This window comes from Pelodiscus sinensis, chromosome 1 (assembly GCF_052426305.1).
Source record: "Pelodiscus sinensis isolate ZL-2025 chromosome 1, ASM5242630v1, whole genome shotgun sequence".
In the NCBI taxonomy this organism is placed as follows: domain Eukaryota; kingdom Metazoa; phylum Chordata; order Testudines; family Trionychidae; genus Pelodiscus; species Pelodiscus sinensis.
This window is the reverse complement of record NC_143052.1, coordinates 100,417,645-100,438,040: the sequence shown is the minus strand read 5'-3', so window position 1 is coordinate 100,438,040 and position 20,396 is coordinate 100,417,645. Positions and strand designations below refer to the sequence as shown.

At 43.5% G+C, this 20,396-nt stretch overlaps 1 protein-coding gene across 3 annotated transcripts in view; it reads left to right on the top strand.

The window, feature by feature from the left end:
• The window catches only part of STAB2 (stabilin 2), a 142,023-nt gene that overhangs the window by 117,319 nt on the left and 4,308 nt on the right, over positions 1-20,396 (top strand). For all 3 annotated transcript variants that reach the window (XM_075938882.2, XM_075938875.2, XM_089781718.1), the window contains 11 exons: positions 378-527; positions 3,427-3,531; positions 5,973-6,080; positions 7,610-7,803; positions 8,566-8,707; positions 9,166-9,299; positions 11,739-11,904; positions 12,147-12,253; positions 14,035-14,154; positions 15,308-15,466; positions 18,796-18,903. In XM_075938882.2, coding sequence (XP_075794997.2) covers positions 378-527; positions 3,427-3,531; positions 5,973-6,080; positions 7,610-7,803; positions 8,566-8,707; positions 9,166-9,299; positions 11,739-11,904; positions 12,147-12,253; positions 14,035-14,154; positions 15,308-15,466; positions 18,796-18,903 — 1,493 coding nt within the window. The remainder of the gene's footprint in view (positions 1-377; positions 528-3,426; positions 3,532-5,972; positions 6,081-7,609; positions 7,804-8,565; positions 8,708-9,165; positions 9,300-11,738; positions 11,905-12,146; positions 12,254-14,034; positions 14,155-15,307; positions 15,467-18,795; positions 18,904-20,396) is intronic.

Below are 20,396 nucleotides of genomic sequence, written 5' to 3'. Positions count from 1 at the left end.
CTTCTTCTGCAAGAAAACCCCTCTTGCACAATGCCGTTATGCCTGAAAATAATCAGCATAGCCCATGTGTTTTAGCATAGCCCATGTGTTTTAATCCAAGCAGTTGCTGGCTTTGACTTCACCAGAACTTGGCATGGGTTTGGAGGTTCATCCACATAGGTCAGATTGCAGTCCTGGGAGCCAAGAATCTAAATGAGTGGACCCGGGGTTACGTCCTTCAAGTAAATGAGGATGTATGAATCCATCGTGGTGTGTAGTGTACATGTAGGGAATTTTCAAAAGGATGTCTAAAGTCTTATTTTCTTAGAAAGAAAACAAACTTGGAAATCTGAGGCTGAGCTGAAAACAATTGATTCACTGCATTTTATCCTTTCTAGCCTGCCCCGGAGGGCCAGAGACCCCATGTAATAATCATGGCTCATGTAATGATGGATACTCTGGAACTGGAGAATGTAAATGCAACAATGGCTTCAATGGGACGTCATGTGAGCTGTGTTTGCCAGGAAGATACGGCTCTGATTGTAAACGTGGGTTTCAGTTTTGTTTCTGGAAAAAAAAAACATCTGGTTACAAGTTATCATTTTCTATATTTATTTTTGAAGCAGAAAAAATATTTTAATGTGTTTTCTTTGCTCTTCCATTTCACAGTTGTGACATGCCCCCTGTGGCTGCCACAACCCAGATCTGGCTGAAGATCACTCCCATGCCGAAAGCCAACACAAAGCCTCAAAGTAGGGCTTACATGGGACCTCAGTGGTACATGGGCTTGTGATGGCCCTCTGCACTGGGGTGAATTCACCCACTCCTCCTGTCAAGTATATAGTTCCATTTTGTAGTAACCCGAAGCAGGGTGAGGCTTTGCTTCTTGATCGACAGGCCTCTTAATCAAAACACAGCCTTCTTCCCCAACCTCAGCAATAGACAAGACTCTATAATGGAAATGCTAATAAAATACAAGAAACCAGAAGGACATTTCCTGGCTATTAAAGGCAACACTTTATACTTACCATGTGAAAAAGAAAGTAAAGAAAGAGATTAAATTAATTTGTGGAGAGGGCCAGCAGAAAGCCTCTGCTCCATGGAAGTTACCATATAAGTCCTCAATTGTTGCCTTAAATGGGACTCCCCAGGTGTGTTAGCCTTGTGCATTCTCCAGAGGTAGATTTCATCCTAGATTTTTTTTTTAAAAAATCTCAGTCTAAAAGATTTTAGTTGAAAAACTAAACATAACAGAAGAAATGAGATATTAACTCTTTCATTCTAAATTCCTGTTTTCAATCCAACACAATTTTGTAGTAACTAGCACTAACCCATAAGGTTACGTTATGCATGCAAAAGTTCCAGTACTTACCCAAAGTTTATCCATTTGACATTGATTGCACTCCAGTGTGAGGCCGTTTAGATAGTTCCATAAACATTATCTAAATCTCAAATTGTTATGGTTACTACAAGAAAAGCCAAAAAGGTCTTGTGACCTAATGACCTTTTTTAAAAAAAAATATATATATACATTTGTTTATATAAGTCAGGCATTCATTGACTACGTTAAGCCCTTCACAAATCAAGAGTTCCACTCAACTTAATGGAAGTTTTACTGCTGAATTCTGATTCTATGGGGCTATGTCTACACTGGCGGGTTCTTGCACAAGAACTGCTGTTCTTCCACAGAGTGTCCACACTGCCCGCCTGCTCTTCCGCAAGACCATTTACAGTAAAGTGTGGTAAAAGAGGAGTTCTTGCACAAGAGTTATGCTCTTTTCTAACAAGTGTAAGTTCTCTTGCGCAAGAACTCTTGCGCAAGAGGGCAGTGCGGACGCTCAGCAGGGATTTTTTGCGCAAGAAAGCCCGAAGGCTAAAATGGCCATCAGAACTTTCTTGCGCAAGAGAGCGTCTACACTGCCATGGATGCTCTTGCGCAAAAGCACATGGCAGTGTGGACATGGTCTTGCGCAAGAGTTCTTGCACAAGAACCCTTGTGCAAGATATTCTTGCATAAGAAGCCGCCAGTGTAGACATAGTCTGGGTAAAATTCTGGGCCCACAGAACTGCTTATAAGCTAAATCCTATGCCATTTCTTTCTCACATACACAAAACATTTTTGGAAGGATGAGCCAGCAGAGGCTCCATTTAAATAGCAAAACACATAAATCTCTATCAATAATAAAAGTTCTTTGTGAGAGACCAGCTCTATTACTTGGTACAACCACAAAGAACTACTACTCGGTGAAGAAATACTTTGTGATTAAAGTTTCAGGGCATGGGGATATGCAGGAAGAAGAACATCCCCCTACTATAAAAAAGACCATCCCCATTCAGACACTTCTAATTAGTCATGAAAACTAGCTGAGATATTTTGGTGGGTAAGACTATGTGTGAGCAGGCAGGGCCGGCTCGAGCCATTCCTGTGCCCCAGGCAGCCACCCCCTGCACGCTGCGCCCCTTAGAGCTGTCACCAGACGCCTCACGCCCAGGGCCAGGGGCCACACGGCGACTGATGACAGCCATCAGGTGCCCTCCCATAGGTTGGTGCCCCAGGCAGCTGCCCAGCTAGCCCCCGCCATAATCCGGCCCTGTGAGCAGGTAACGTGTACACTTGGTTGGAGACAAAGTCCACCTACCCTGTGCAGAGGCAAATCCCAGCTTTGACCTGGTCAGCAATCCTATGAACAATCAGACTGTCAGACAACATGAAAACCTGTCGGAGCCCACTTCCCGGGTGTCACTGCTTATAGGGTTCCTAGTTCAGGGTCCTCAGCCCCACCGCTTTGCCTAAGATCTCGCTGACAGAGCAACTCAACTGTCAAAACTTGTCAAATCTCTTTTTAGTCTCTGGCTAGAGAGCCCGCCCTCCAAGTTTGATATTGCTGGCAGCTGTTGCATGCTAAGGCTTTCACCTGTGTCTCCAAGACAAACCTTTAATCCCTTTCTGCTATGGGCCATGTTCTTTTGTTCTCCCCATTAAAAGGTGGCTCTGTATTCATGTTCAGATATGTACATAGACATGGGAACTAGGGATTTTATGCTGGGCTCTGCTGCTAGCCCCACACCTGGGATTCCACCTGCTACCCCACACTCAGGGTCCTGGTTGCTAGCCTCATGCCCACCACTAGCTATGGATCCAGCCTCAGCCCCCTAACCCTCTGTCCAGATCCCTTCCTTCCTGGAGACACAGCCCTGCTCACAGCCCCAACTCTGCAGGGGTTGAGGGGAAGGGCAAGGGGGCTGCCTTTCAGTGCCCCCCGCACCCTATCTTAAAAGGTTTCCAGCATCACTGGGTGTGTTATTAAACCAACACCAATTATTTCATGTGCCTTCTTGTTAGCCAACACTATATAAAACCAATGATCTCGATAACATTGCTCTAGGGAAGAATTTTCCTTTCCTAATTATTATCCTGTCTGTGATCAATCTACATTCTTTTTACAGCCTGCAACTGCAACTCCCATGGACAATGTGATGAAGGACATGCTGGATCAGGAGAGTGTTTCTGTGAAACAGGATGGACTGGTCGAGTCTGTGAAACCAAACTAGGTCTCTATCGTCTCACCGGAATCTGTTGCAAAACAATCGGTTACAGCACTCCCAGCGAATTTGATCCAATCAGTTGTTTTTAGGCAGTGGTCGTAGCTCATATCAGGCATCCTGCTTCATGCAGGATAAATGTTGAAGGAGAGTATTTTGCTTTTGGTACAAGGAGGACTGAAAACCTATAAAGAAAATTATATTGTGCAATACTATGCCGTGATCAGCATGGTGCCCAAAATATCTGTGGTTCCTCTAAATGTGGATCTTTGCAAACCTATTTGAGGATTGCCTGCAAAATGCCTAAAAGGTGTATTTGACTTAGGCTGAAGGCTAACTTCCCCCCACCCCAATCGCATTAACCCAGAGCTTAGACCACATGGAGGTAAAGGGTCTGAGTTTGAGTTGTGCCCTAATGCTCTGGAGTGTAGACACAGCTGCACCGGATTAGTACGCTTGGAGTCTTCCAAAAATATTCCACAATCCTATGGGCCAACTTTTTGTGTCCTCTGGCCAGTTAAGAAAACAGTCACCTTTTCCCACACTGCACCGCAAAAAAAGGGCTAGTGCAGCCACTAGCTGGAGAAGGTGCCAGGGGTATTGGTAGTTGGACTTGGACCCACATAAAGTAGTACAGGGGTTAGTGCCCCCGGTTGGGGCCCAAGATTCAACAACTCCTAACCTAGGTTTACAAGTAAGTGTAGACACAAAAGGCCCTAGGTTAACAAGCCCAGACTGCTAACTTGAGTTTTTCTAACCCTTAGCTTGCAATGCAGTGTACACAAACCTATTGTGTTTGGAGGTTAAGACAGTTGACTGAGAGGCAGTCAGCTGCAGTGCACGGGGACTCAGCACAGAGGCTGTTCATTAATGTTACTGCCTGGCAAAACAAGCCAACTTGCCAGTGGCTGCACATCACTAATCTAGTTCCTCTCCCTGCCGTGCAGCAGCAAGGGTGTCTACGTCAGACACAGATGTATTTATCTACTGTGGGATTTCTCAACTGTGGGTGACTCCATGGCTCTTTTTAGCAGATCGTTTTGTTGTCTCTGTGAGCTGGCAGCGTGGTCTAATGCAGTGTTTCTCAATGACCAGCTGGTGAACCAGTGCCAGTTCCTGAAATCTCCCTGACACAGTTCAGGAAGGCAGCAAGCTGGCCCGTGCTATCAAAAAGGTTGAGAAAGATTGGTCTAGTGGAGGGTTTCCCAACCTATGGTTTGCCACCCAAATATGGTTTGCCACCATTACATTTCAAAAGGGTTGCCAAGTGTCTCCCCAGGTGGCTTTTCCCCCTCCCCTCCCAACCTTCCCCTGTTTTTGAGTTGCCTTGGGTCACCAAGTCTTCCTGAATTGACAAAATTGGTCCCCATCTGGAAAAGGTTAGGAACCGCTGGTCTAGTATGTCAACCACAGGCCTGAGAATCAAGACCAGAGAGTTCTAAGTTCAGCTCTCATAACGGACTCCAACAAGTTGGTTACCTGCTCTGCATCTTTGACCTTGTCTGTAAAATAGGGATAATATATACGTTGATCTACCTCCCAGTAGAAGTGGGTGATTAATGGATGTTTTGATTATCTGGCAATTGATTTGATTCTCTGGGGAGAAAACATCATTTTGGACTCAACCAAACCTAAAATTTTAGGCAAATCAAAAAGTTTTTTAAACAATTTCATTTAATGTCATATAATTAAACTTATATGAACTTTTGAAACACAAAGCCCTTTCAAATTAAAAAATTGAAGTATTTTTGACAATGTCAGAATGAAATATTTTGATTTTTTTTCTTTTTGTAGACTTACTATACTGAAACTATTTGGTAATATTAACAGACATTCATAAAATATGTTGGTATCAGAGAACCTGCATTTTTCACTGGAGGGGAAAAAAAAGAGTTTCAGTCAAAAGATTTTATCCAACTCTACCTCCCAAGTAAATTAGGAGGGTTAATTACATATTGTTTATAAGGTGCTTTGAAAATGTGAGCACTAAATGCCTGTAAAATACAATAATATTAAATGAAGATGTTGACTGTAGTGAATATCTTATTCAAACAACATCCCTTTTTATCATATCAGGCTAATATTGTAAGTGTACTTCAGATTAATGAAGATCATTTCACTTGCAACTAATTAGCATCAAAGTATGGCCCAGCAAATGAGTCCTTGAATAAGGCTTTGCATTCTGTTTCTGCCCTGACTTCTGCGTGATCTGGGACAAACCACCTTACCCTTCTTTGCCCATCTGTAAAATGGGAATAATAATACTTGCCTCTCATATAAAGTGCTTTGAGATTGATGAAGTGCTAGACAAAAGATAGCATTATATTCTGACTTTTCTCACAGGTTTTTAAGTTAACTTGTATACAGCGCAAGTTTTCCTTTATTCTCTAAATGAGGGCACATTTTTTAAGTACAAGTCATTTTCATCAGATATTTTACATTCTTTACAGTTCTGCCGCCTGTGTGCTCACCTAATTGTTCTAGTAACGCCGTCTGCAAAGAAAACAACATGTGTCAGTGTAAGCCATTTTATGAAGGAGATGGAATCACATGTACAGGTGAATTCATGTACAGCTGTCCCACACCTCAAGTGTTCTGTGTAGCGCAAAAATTTCTCTCTTCTACTGGCAGGTGTTGGTCCAGTAAAAGATATTAACTCACCCATCTTGTCTCTCCCCAAATGTTAAAGGCAAATATTGTTTTCACCTAGGTATTCACTTTAATATACGTAATTAACCAGGGTGAAACACTAACTATTAAAGAGACGCCTGAACCAAAACTTCTGATGTAGAGACTCAGAGGAGAGAAATGGAAACAATTAAAGCCTAGTTACAGATTTTTTTTTCTCATGAGTGTGAGGTCAATTCATGGTTGCATCCATTCTAAGGCTGTGTCTACACTACCAAGTTCTGTTGACAATACTTATGTTGGCACCCAAAAGTTGATAAAACACAAATCACCCGAGAGTGTCTACACACTCGCTCCATCTGTCGACAGATCATGTCCATGCTGGGGACACCATCATCCATAGTGTGAGCAATGCACTACGGGTGTGTATCCCACAGTGCAGTCTTATGAAAAGGCAGGGCTGATCTTTCCAAGTTCTCCCAAGCCTTTAGCTGCTGGGAGTGACATTATGGCTACGTCTAGACTGGCATGATTTTCTGCAAATGCTTTTAACGGAAAACTTTTCAGTTAAAAGCATTTGCGGAAAAGAGCGTCTAGATTGGCACAGATGCTTTTCTGCAAAAGCACTTTTTGCGGAAAAGCATCCGTGACAATCTAGATGCGCTTTTGCGCAAAAAAGCCCCGATCGCCATTTTCTCGACCGGGGTTTTTTTGCGCAAAACAAACCTGAGCTGTCTACACTGGCCCTTTTGTGCAAAAGGACTTTTGCCCGAACAGGAGCAGCATAGCATTTGCGCAAGAAGCACTGATTTCAGACAGTAGGAAGTCAGTGTTCTTGCAGAAATTCAAGCGGCCAGTGTAGACAGCTGGCAAGTTTTTCCGCAAAAGCCAGTCTAGACACAACCTATGAGTATCTCTGTGAGCTCTCTGTGCTGAGGAACGTTAAATCATCACAGCAGTCTGTCCTCCTCCCTTTGTAGCAGCAGTCTGCCTGCTGCTGTGTTCCTAGTGCAGGGCAGAACAGGAGCATTCCAGTGATTTGCTCTTTGTCTGTTCCCCAAAGGAAGCAGCTCACTCAGCTGTCAGATACAGTTATGAAAGGGGAGGGGCACATGCCAGCAGGAGCTAGTGCCATTGTGAGGTACAGATTATGTGTGGCCCTGGCCTCTGGAAAAACTGCCACTCTTGGGGACAGTTTTGATGGGTTTGAGAGCAAAAGGGACTTGCCCTACTGCCCTCTGGGACAATGCAGAGGAATCTATAACCTTCATGGAGGTTTCCTTGCAAACATTCCCTTGCTGCAGCAGGCAGGGATGGTCTGGGCCAGTTCTAATATTTTATATTAGGGATGTGCCCAAGCTCCTAACAAGGACTGGGCCCCCCTTTTGTGAACGACTCTCCACAAATAGAGATTAGCTGAAGGAAACACTAACTTACCTCTTTTCTCTTTGCTTTGTAGCTGTGAATCTTTGTAAACAAAATAATGGCGGGTGTCACCAGAATTCAAAATGTACCCAAACGGGGGTGAAAGTCCTGTGCAGCTGCCAGAAGGGATACACAGGAGATGGTCGCACCTGCTTTCCTATAAATCCCTGCGCCGACGGGCTTAATGGTGGTTGCCATGAACATGCCATTTGTACAATGACAGGACCTGTAAGTTGTTGGGGATGGAGATGGGTTTTGTCTTGGAAATCCTCTCTAGATGCACAATTCACCTCCTAATGGAGTTAACAGGGATCTTTCCAGTGACATAAGTGAGGGCTGGCCCAGACCACACCTGACTTTGACACACATAATTCATTAGTCCCTGTCTCTTTGCCACATCATTTTGCTGTCCAGTCAGCTTCTTGGTGGACTCTCTCTACTTTAGAAATGCAGGATCATGAAGCTGAGGTAATTTCCACTACAGGAATGGATCTCACAGCATGTTCAAGATTTCTGCATGCATATTTTGGTAGCCCTCATGCTGAGTTTGGGCCTTGGCAGGTTGAAATGAAGATGCCAAAAGGAGACATGTAAATAGTCCTACCACTAAATCCCACTGCTCAGTCTGTTTCAATCAGTGGACTGTTACATTCTTTTCATAGTTCCATTTGTATTTATTTAATATTATTTTGAGTGGCTAGCATGTATATTTATTATTATAATGCTTCAAATCATATTCTTAGTGGCTTAGTTCAGCAAAACACATAAGTACATACTTGAGTGTTTTGCTCAGTGAGAACTCTAGGAGGTGTGTAAAGTGGTTTATTGACTCTCAGCTTTTGCTGGTGGCGTTTGAGCAAATGAACATTGTGTTGTTGCTAGATTCGGCCGATGGGTCACTTCCACCCGTTTAGCAGATGCTATTTTACGTTGTTGTTTTTATGTTTGTAAAACATTCTCTTGGGACTTTCTTATTCTCTCTCCTACCAGGATAAACGCAAATGTGAATGTAAAAATAACTACGTAGGGGATGGGCTTGACTGCACTGTGATGCAGCTTCCGATTGACCGTTGTTTGCAAGACAATGGGCAGTGCCATGCCGATGCTGACTGTGCCGATCTCCACTTCCAGGGTCAGTACGCCAGATAAACTCAGAAGTAGTGTGGTATAAAGAGCAAAGGCTAGGCTCCTTCAATGGGATCCATCCAGGTGGACTCCTGTGCCCATGTCAAGTCTCACTGAAGTCAAGGCAGTACTGCCCAGATGCTTACTATGCAGTAGTTTCGCCCCATGGAGCAGTCCATCCCTATTCAGCAAATCACTTAAGCACATGTTTAAGGGTTGTTGAAGTAAGGGGACTTACGCACATGCTTAAAGTTTAACGTTTTGTGAGTTGGGAACCTTTGAAAGCAAGAGATTAAAATGATTCCACATGGAAATATTACCCCACAAGTGGCTTGTTACATACCAGCTACATTCCATGGAAATTCCTCAAGGATTGTTCAATCTATTACAGAACCATGTGCTTTATGCCCAGATGGTTAAAACGCTTACATCCCTAGCATTAAGTTATTTATTGTTTACTTACAGATGCTACAGTTGGAGTTTTCCATTGGCGTTCCCCCCAGGGGCAATACAAACTGACTTTTGAAAAAGCAAAAGAGGCCTGCGACAGTCAAGGAGCAACCATAGCTACTTACAATCAGCTGTCCTATGCTCAGAAGGTGACATAGTGTTAAATGGCAGTGCCAAAGGACTCAGTTTGTGTACTGTATTTAGTGGCTGCACAAGGGTGAAATGGAACTGTGAGACGTAGCTGTCTGAAAGTTGAGTGCCTCGGGAAATAGTTATATTCTCAGGAGTGCAACTTCTGAGCTCTATGAGTAGGCATGGTGGCATTCATTTTTTTATTATTATTATTTCAATAGATTATGTCACTGTTTATTTTTAAGTGTTTTTAGATTTTTATTGATTTAAATTTTCACATTTATACAAATGTATGGGGTTTAAAAAGTTTTTAGCTATTTAAATGTTCACACTTATGGGGAATTATTGGGGGAGGAGCCAGATAATTATTTGATTACAGCAGATGTTGAGATTCAAAAAGCTAGCTTTATAACCATCAAAACACAAAATTGCCAATCTCACATGTCAAAACATGCAAATATCCCAAACTGAACAAATCACACCAGTTTTTATTATTCTTTCACTAGTCCATTTGTAACAAGCTCAATTCGTAAGTCTAAATTGCTGGATTTTGACTAAGTTCTCAAGCAGCATTTTTCTTTCTTTGCCCATCTATAAATTTCATTTATCATCAGTAGAAATAGTTTTCATTGGTTTTTGTGTGTACAGTGGAATTTACATTAACTGACATTTACCAATAAAAATCTAATCCTTCCAAGCCTATCTGTGAAGCAAGTTCCTCTCTTGAGTACAGGCATATAACACACATTGACTTCAAATAGGAATTATATGTGCACTTGTGAAGGCAAGATTTAGTCTTGTATTTGGACGCTGAAAACCAACATTGGAAATCAAAATGAGGGAGGGAGTTGGCCAAGGTCTTAAATATACAGTAGGACAGTAATTCCCCTGTATAAATATCACTGTAATTATAGTAAATGAATCAAAATGTTTAAAATTGTAAACTGCTTGAAAAACTTTACTTATCTTTTTTTCTTCTATCCAACCTTCATTTCCAAGTCAAGCAGCTAGCTGGTGTTAAAATTCTTATCTGTCAATATTAAACAGCTGCTTAAGACCTGGCAATACCAGCAAGGAAAAAAAGTGTGTGCTGTACTAACTTTGTACCTGATTCTACTTCCACTAAAATCAAATTAAAATGAGCAAAATTGTCATTGTGTTTAGTGGTAGCAGAGCAAGATTCTTTAGAAGCCAAATTTTAGATTTTTATTACAAATTTTAGTTACACTCCTTTTTAAAGGACCTTGCTCTTATAGAACTTTTTTCTTTAAACAAGGCTTTGGGGTTTTTTTCTGGCTGGTGTAAGTCTAGGATAACCCTTTGATTATTGCTTATGCTAAACAGGTTCTAAATTATATAGGGTTGAAGCCAATAAGAGTTTTGCCATTGTTTTTAATTGTGGCCAAGATTTCATCCTGGAATTGTAAAACTAGTTTTAAATGGGCGGTCAGACTGATTGTATCCCAAATTACTTGACAGTTTACTCCTGACTCGTTCCTACTCAGAGTTCAAAATGTAGTGATGATGCCCATTATTTAAGAGGACAAGGAATACTGGTAAAATGAAAGTCTGGAGTGTGTGTAGTGCAGAAACTTTTTACTTGGGCAAGTAGAGAGGTCAGAACCAAACCCAAGGATACAGATTCCTCTGGACTTTGGGCACATTCTGCTTTGGATCTAAACAATGCAATTCAGGCTTGTCTTTAATGTAGATATTTCTCTGAGTCAGAAAATCCAGCAATAACGTTGGCTTTGAGTTTGCTGAATATTATTCACATGTAACTGAACTTGTCAATTCTTCTGGGTGGATAAAGAGTCCCTTGCATTCCTATTTGTTTGGTTTTTCCACACAAAAGCCACCCAACTGCTGTTGAGCCCTCTTTCTGCCCTGCTCCTGCACTGAACTCTGAGTAGACAGACCCCCTGCACCTGGGATGCCACACACAGGAGCACAGTCAGTGCAGGTCTGGGCTGAGCTGACCTTCACCCTGTGCAGAGAGCAAGGGCACCGTTTCAGGAGGGTTGGGGGGGCAGCAGCCGTGCTCTCCGGGACACGACTTGCTTCTCATCCCTTTCCCTGGACACTAAGGGAGTGAGGGGAACATACTTTCATTCCATGCATGCCTCTTACGTCTGGCTGATGAAGGAAATCAGGTGCAAAAGGCATGCATGAAATGCAAGTACGTTCCCCTCACTCCTTGACAGTCCAGGGAACGGGATGAAAAGCAAGCCACATCCCGGAGCAGGGGCTGCTGGCCCCCGAAATGGCGCCCTTGGCAGAGAGACCACACAAAGCCAATACATGGCTTAAGCCTTCAAAACAGGATTTAAGGAAGACTTCTGTGGCATGTAGGCATTATGTTGGCCCTCTGTGGTTGGGTGAGTTTCAGTCACAGTGCATTAGACGAGCTACAGTTCTGTTTCTTCTGTGCTTTACAATGAACGTGTTGGTTACAGGCAAGATACCACTTCTGTGCTGCTGGCTGGTTAGACGGTGAAAGAGTTGGTTATCCAACTGCCTTCCCTTCTCCAAATTGTGGATCAGGATTTGTTGGAATAGTTGACTATGGGGTCAGAAACAACCTGAGTGAAACCTGGGATGTCTTCTGCTTCAGAATCAAAGGTAATGGAGTGTCTACATCTAAGGTGGTTTGGTTCAAAAGACGGCATGATAATTCATTCCAATAATCTCCCTTAAGTTTAGAGACCAGCTCATAGTATTGGCAACAGGTTCTCCTTCTAAACTACAGGAAATTTCCTTAGACTGTCAAATTATTTCTCTTCAGAGCAGCAGAAAACCATCTCCTAGAACGAACCATTCCTTCTTGGCTTGTTATCTAATAGGCATGTGTTTGTATTTTACAGATGTGAACTGCACGTGTAAGCCTGGCTATATAGGTAATGGCTTCACATGTAGCGGGAACTTGCTACAGGTCCTGATGTCTTTCCCCATGTTTACAAACTTCTTGTCGGTATGGACTAAAGAAGAAATGCATTTTTCTGACATACAAACTAAACCAAATGTTATTGTCTAGCCCGGGGGCAGGTGGGGAGGGGGAATCATTTTTAATGGGAGGCCACTCCAAGATTATGGCAAGTGGTCAAGGGGTACACTTCTATGAGGGGCTGTGGGGTATGGGATAGAGGTTGGGTGCAGAAGGGATCTTGAGGTAGGGGACTGGGGTGTGGGGTCTGAGAGGGAGTTTGGATGAAGGAGGAGGCTGTGATCTGGGGCAGGGGTTTGGGGTGCAGGGTCAAGAGAGAGTAAAGATGCAGGAGAGGATTCTGGCATGGGGAATGGGTGCAGGGTCTGGGAGGGAGATGTACCTGAGAGAAAGGAAAAAAGGGCACAGAGGTTTTGGGTGATGGTCTGGGGCAGGTAATTGGGGGGAAAGGGGGTGAGAAGCCAGAGGCAGGCTCCCTTACCTAAGCAGCTCCCAGCCAGCAGCCCTGCAGAAAGAAACCTGAGGCAGGCTCCCTGCCTTTCAGCTGAGGGAGGAAGACTTCACATGCTGCCCTGCTCCAGCAAAATGTCTCAGCTCCTATTTTAGATGGAAACTGGCCAATGGGAGCTGAGACATTTTGCTGGAGGGGAGCAACATGTGAAGCCTCCCTTCTCCCTCCCCAGCCGTCCAGAGCAGAGAGCTGCTACTATGTAAAGCATGAGCTGCTCTCTGCCCAAGGGTTCTGGTGAGGCAGCCACAGGCCAGATCTGGTGGCTCGGTGGGCTGGATCCAGTTCTCTGGCAGCCTCTTGCCTACCCCGGCCTAGCAAATACCCCGAACATATTCATTTACACGTAAATGTTTACCTTATTAGCCCATTCCCCTCACACTGAATCAGACACATGTCTGGGTAACCTCACTCTTCTCTTACTGGATGAGAAAGTAAATATGAGTGTGAGAATAATGCAGCATAAAAGCAGGGTGGAGGCATTTCAATCATAGCTTTAAAAATGGTTGTGGCTTTGTAAAAATAAACTGAAAATGCATGCTGTTGTACAGTTTAGATTGAATTAATATACGTGAATGGTAGGGTTTGGTATGGGTGTTTGTTTTTTTTAATTCCACAACTGGTAGAATATTGTATTTGAATTTTACCACACTGCTAGAGGCAAAAGGCAGAAAAAACCCTTTAGGGTAAGGTCCGGCCTTAAATCTCAAACAGTAAGGCACGTATGTAACTTGGCTCACATGAATAGTCTCATTAACTACAATGGGTCTATTCATGTGCTTAAAAGTTGAACCTGTGCATAAGCATTTGCTGCATCAAAAGCTAAAATTGTGTTCTTAATAAAAACTTCTCTTTAAGGGTATATCTGCACTGGAGCTAATTTCAAACTGAGGAAGGCATATCATACTTGCTCTGATCAAGCTAGTGTGCTAAAGGTTGCAATGTAGCCTCAGATATATGGGTGGCAGGAGGAGGGTCCAGTGATGATGGATATATGCCTATGGTTTCAGATGGTACTGCATTTAGTCTCACTGCCTGGTGGCTGCAGCTATACTGCTATATTTAGCATGCTAGCTCAATCATAATTAGCATGGATATGTCTCCTTATGTTGGTAATTACACCTCCGGTTGTAGTGTACATATTCCTTTAGTGGGATAAAATGGTTGTCGCTTCAAAATTGATTCAACATTTACAATGAAGTTTGGAGGGATTTACACAGTATTGATTCAGCTTATGTCACAATAACTGGACCATAAACCAGATTGTCTTCAATTAAGAATGAATGTGGTTTCTTTCTAGGAAGTCCTGGTTTATTCCAACAGTTCCACAAAAGGCAGAGAGTTCCTGAAATACCTCACAAACTTGTCAACCCGGGCCACTCTCTTTGCCCCAAACAATAATGGGCTAAGAGAAAATGAGGTGAGCATCTTTTTATCCTTTTCTTTCATGGTATTAGTGTTACATCATTCTGAGCAGGCCTACTGGAGTCAAGTAGTAATTGTTCAAATTTAATTTGAACAAATACATCTCAGGAAGAGATGGCAAGCTGACTGGTTTTACTAAGTCACTAAGCAGATAGGCAGACATGTCTTTTTTTTATTTGTGTCTCGGCCAATCATTAATGGAAGGTTACATACTCTTGAGCCACTTTTAAGACTTTTCCATACACTGGGTTTTGTTACCACATACAAAAGTCCTTTAGAAGCAAGACCAGCTCTCACTTATCTGCAACTGCAGCTATACAGATTAGCTGTTAAAGAAAGTTGTGTGTAATTTTCAGATCTGATATTTGTTGCACATCTATTCACCAGAGGCTATTCTTCTGCCTTATCATTGTCCTTCATCCTTTCCAGTCAGCCATTGCTTTCAACGTCACTGGTAAAATCCTGGCCATTGAGTTCCTTGAGGTCAGGAGTTCATCCAAAGGCCTGCGTTACCACTTAGTTGTACACTAGGTACTGTAGTTTGAAACTTGCACATTTCTTAAAGGTTTCCTACAAACATTTTTTTTAAAGAACCATTCTTTGGTTCTTCAGGGCTCCTCTCTGCCTGCAGTAGTGCAGAAAAACCAGCAAGAAGGAGAAGCCTTTTGTCCAGCTAACAGGTTTTCTTTGAGCAATACTCAAGGGGCACATCCATACTTACTCGAAGATCGATGCTCCGGTGGTCGAACTTCTGGCGCTTGATTTAGCAGGTCTAGTATAGACCCATAAATCAAATGCTGAGGGCAACTCCTGCCAACTTCTTTTGTGAGGAGTAAGGGAAACCAACTGGAGCATTTGCTCCCATTGGCCTCCTGCAGTGTGGATGCCACGAAGGCTCGGCTTAAGGTAAACCAACTCCAGCTATGCATTTTATGTAGCTGGAGTTGCATACCTGAAGCTGACCTTCGTAGTCTAGTGTAGACCAGGCCTAGAGTCAAAGAAAGACATAGAACCTTTTGCTAAAGACCACTATGTCAGGGAATGCAAGTGGTAGAGAATTTCAAAATCCATCCAGGGAATTTAGTCTAATGGTAAAATCAGCCAGGTAAATTAGACTGGTAAACATGTCTATTTTCCCTCTTCTTTAGACACTTTCCGGACGAGACATTGAGTATCATCTATCCAATGCCAGCACGATGTTTTATGGAGACTTGACCAATGGGACTACTCTTCAAACAAGGATAGGGAAAAGACTCTTAATTACATACAGTGTAGGCCAGGATTACCAAATTCAGACAACAAAAAAGGTATAATCATCTGTGTTACAAATAAGTCTGCTCTCCAGACTCCTCTCCTCCATCTTGTCCTTTGTCTTATTAGCAAACATTGCACAATCCAGGGTTGCATTGCCCCAGAGAGAAGCAGCAACCCAAGAGACTGCAAGGATTTTTAGTGCAAATTATCCAGCATTTCATTCTAGCCAGGGTGCTGCTGAGTCACAGAAAGCTTGAAACATGGGGTGAGGGAAGATGGTGCTTGGCAAAGAATGCCAAAAGCATGTAACAGCACAGTACAATCTTAGACCTAACTTGTCCCTGAGGGAGTAGGAGAGCTGGTGCTCAGTGGGAGACAGGAAGTGGTATTTAGTTTGTTCCTTAGTAGTATTCTTAGTTCCTCATACAAGTTCTTAATTTTTTAAAAAGGGCCTAAACTGTCCTTTTAGACAGAACATTTTCACAGAAAATTGATTTAAGAAATATTTTGCCATTTCCTGAAAAAATTAATATTCCACCCCTAAGAAAGAAAAACAAACAAACGTTTCTTAAATTTTTGGAAAAAACAGAATTTTTCATTTATGGCGAAATTTTTCACCTTCTGCTCAACTCTAACAGCATGTAGGACAGTAGCTTCCCTATAGCAACTCCCTTGGGCCGGACTCTGGCTACAGACATAGCAAGAGAGCAAGTCCTCAAGACACGAATATTGCAGACAAACTTCCAAAGAATGTGTGGTAGTATTCCTTGGTTAGAACAGAAGCAAGGGCTTCTGAGAAAGGTGACACGTGGGGACAGAGAAGAGATGGAAACCCTTCCCCTCCCCCATCTCCAGAAGACTGTTCAGGGGTGGCAATGGCAGCTTATTAGATGTGTAATGTAAAAATAAAATTCCACCCTCCGTTCCACTCTGCTACGCAGTGACAGTGTACTATACCAGCTGACCCATTGTCTCATAACAGGAGTAAGATGTCCTTATGACCTTAAACCTTAGTCCATCCTGTGCTTTTCAGCACACTGGCCTACCCACATTCTCTATGTTTGCTTATCAGCTGCCATATAATCTAAGTCCTCTCATTTCAAAATATTTTTTCTGTGTTGTTGATGATCATATGCTTCCAAATCATTCTAGGTTTACTCCTCTTTCTTGTTGGATTTTCTGGCTTCCAACTGTGAGCCATAATTGGTAGTCAGTTATGATCTGTTCCTAACACATGCCCCTGCCCGTGCCAGTCCCAAGCCTGGATCAGAGAGGAGGGTTGGTTGATGGGGTAGCTTCCCTTCACCATAAAAAACTCTTGAGCTACAGGAAACTACTCACATTACTCACAGGAAATCAATGACTGAGATATGTCGCTCATTAAAATCATCTTTTCACTGCCACTTTCCCCTTGCGTGACACACGAGTTAGAAAATAACCAGAGATCTACTGGAGGCGAGGGGTTTGCCCCGCTTGAAACTGGCTCAGTGCGGGACCAGGAGGTGAGTTGTTCCAGCTCATATCCGGTCAATTTAGTCTCCAGGAGATTGCAATACACAACCTTTTACTCCTCTGTTTGAAATCCACCCATATAAAATCAATTTATTTTCTAAACCCCTTGATTTGTGTAAGAAGCACTTGAGGCTTCTCAGCATGTACGTGAATGAGCATGCTCCTATTACTAGTGTGCTCCTGTCAATAAGCATACGCCAACATACATAACTGCGGCCAATTGTTCTGTGGGTCAGCAGCCCCCAGCCCAAAAAAGGGTCCCCACCCCTGCCGTAAATCCTTTTCTTAACAACGTTCCTGCTGCCAGAGATGGTATACTTCAGAATCACGCTGGATGACTCCTGCTCTCTCTCATGCAGTGCAGACAATGGGCCAGGTGATTCTGTTCTATGTAGAAAAGGCTGATCTGCACGCTACTGTCACAGCAGACAAGCTGTGACTTATTTACCAGCAAGATCATCTGCACTAATTCTTATTTAAAATAGAATGTTTTAGTCAGGGTTTGGCAATGCACGTGTTTTTTATGGGGACTAGAAAATAGACACAAGGACAGTAGCCTCAACCCTCCGCTATGTCCTACATACAGTGGCTACGTCTAGACTGGCCCCTTCTTCGGAAGAGGCATGCTAATTTCGAACTTTGGAATAGGGAAATCCGCGGGGGATTTAAATCCCCCGCGGATTTCCCTATTCCAAAGTTCGAAATTAGCATGCCTCTTCCGAAGAAGGGGCCAGTGTAGACGTAGCCAGTGGGTATGGCTCTGGGGAAAGAGAAGCTGCCTGCAGCTTCCCGGTCCTGGAGCCAAGCAGAGACAAGCTTTGCCACTGAGAGCAGCCCCACCCCACCAGTCAGAGATTGTCTCATCTCCCTCTCCCCAGGCACAGCTGCATGGTGTAGGAAACTGGATATGCTAGATCTACATCAGTTAAAGATTCCTCCACAGTGGTGTCAAGTTTCAGAGGGGTAGCCGTGTTAGTCTGAATCTGAAAAAGTGGCGGAATCCTGTGGCACCTTATAGACTAACCGAAGTGTTGGAGCATAAGCTTTCGTGGGCAAAGACCCACTTCGTCAGATGCATAACATGCCCACGAAAGCTTATGCTCCAACACTTCGGTTAGTCTATAAGGTGCCACAGGACTCCTCGCCACCTCCACAGTGGGTGAATCACCAGCTGGAGAGATCCAGCTCCTCTTGCCATAGGAGCAGGATAAAGGGATCAGATAGAGGCTCAGGATGGCTGCATAGCTAACAAGAATTCAAGATGAGTTTGCCAGCTGGAGTCTGGAGTGACTGCAGGACTGGTTGAGCTATATCTCCTCACTGCTCCCTTTAAAACGCATGATGGCCCATTCAGCTAGAGCCTAGGGAAGCAGTGACCAAATGCTGCCACCCAGCGCCAATTCCATGGCTGGGTGGCATGTGTCTCTCTCACAGTGACACCAGCAAAATAGTACTTACTGGTAGCCTTGGCAGAGCGCCAAAACTTGGCAGGCACCGAGGTGACAATGCTCCTGGCCAGGATTGAGATACAGTAGCAGGGCCACGAAGAGACAGTTGTTCTGTTGCTCTCTGAACTGCCCTTTGCTATTGAGTCAGGACTGTCAATTTCATAAATCTGTAAAAACATAATACACCCCAAGTGACAGATTAACTTCCTGGCATCATCCATTCCTGTATTCCCGCTCTGCTGGTTAGTTCTGACCACAGGCTTTGAGCAATTGCGGGCTGATGTCCAGTAACCAGGCAAGCGTATAATTACACAAGTAGAGTCTCCCTCGTCTAATCAGTGATTGAGAAATAAATCTAAATATTATGTTGTTCCTGAAGAGAGGAAGATCAAAACTCAGTTCCCATTGTTTTTGTTCGTTAGAATGAGACCAGATACGTGGATGGAAAATCTATTCTTGAATGGGATCTTATTGCTTCCAATGGAGTAATCCATGTCATTTCAGAGCCTTTAAAAGCATCTCTATTGCCTGTAAGTATTTGTTGTTACATTTTTTAAGAGCATTGCTGATAATTGTTCATAAAAATGTTCCTATGATTCCTTAAAAGTAGCTGATCAGTTCCATGCTGGTTTTATTTCCAGGTTAAGAATTTATTCCAGCAGAGACTGGAGTTTAAAACTCAAGAGACAGGGATACTGGCAGAGCTGGTCAGCATGTTTGAGGGAACAATTCTCTGTTGGAAAATGCTAATTTGACTGAATCATGATTCTGTGGGACTTTGTCAATGCCACCAAAACTTCTAATGGAAGCTTCATCTCCCCCAGATCCAAGGCTACCTGGAAAGCTGGTTTGCCATGTCAGAAATTTTTGAAAAATTCCTTTTCAGTTCTTTGAAAAAGGAATTCTTCAAAAGTTTCTATCACCGAGCAAATTTTGCATTTCTGATTTTTCATTGTGACTCAGAACAAAAATACTGATGTTTTCTGCAGGATGGAAATTCCATTTTGATTAGCAGACTTATCACCACAAATCATACAAAGATAGCAAGGCTCATAACCTATTCTGAGCAAGATCACCTTATGGCAGGGGTCTCCAACCCTTTATAACTACAAGATCACCTTTTCAATTTAAGTGCAACGTAAGATCTACCTCAAACCCAAATACCTTTGCCCCACTTCCTTCCCACCCCTTCTTTGAAGCCCCATCCCTGCTTCACCCCTTCTTTGAGGCCTCTCCCTGCTCACTCCATAACCCTTCCTCCTCCATTCTCACTCACTTTCACAGGCTGGGGTAGAGTGTTGGGGTGCAGGCTCTGGTCTTGGGCCAAGGGGTTTGATGTGTGGGGGGGCTCCGGGCTTAGCCCAGTGTGGGAGCTAGGGGTCCAGGAGAAGTTTCAGGGTGTAAGCTCTGAGGAGGAGATTGGGTGCAGGGAAACTCACATCTAGGGCAGGAGGTTGGGTGCAGGAGGAGGTTCAGTACTAGGACAAGGGTTCAGGATGCAGCATCTGGCTGGGCACTGTTTAACTGAGATGGCTTCTGGGCGGTGGAGCAATAGAGTTAAGGCAGGCTTACTCCTGCCCTGGCCCAGCACCACTCCTGAAGAAGCTGGCATGTACACCAATGGCTCCATGGTGCCATGTGCTGCCCCTCATCTACAGGCACTGAGCCCATAGCTTCTACAGGCCACGGTTCCCCATTACTGATCAATGGGAGCTGCAGGAGTGGTGTCTGCAGGCAAGGACAGCATGTGAAGACCCCGTTTGGCCTCTCTCAGGGGCTGCAGGGACATGCCAGCCACTTCCAGGAGCAGCAATTACCATAGAGATAATTACTCCAGCCATGACAGGGTAGGCATTTTAGAGCTCACTACTCAAATTGAATTTTAAGCATGAGAGAGAAATGAAAGTTATGAAATGCACAGACCAGTCCAAAATCAAAAATAACCCACTTTGCAAGCAGTAAAAGTAGTAACAACAATCCCCCACATATGTGTTGGCTTAAGAGAGGAGAGTGAAAGACAGTG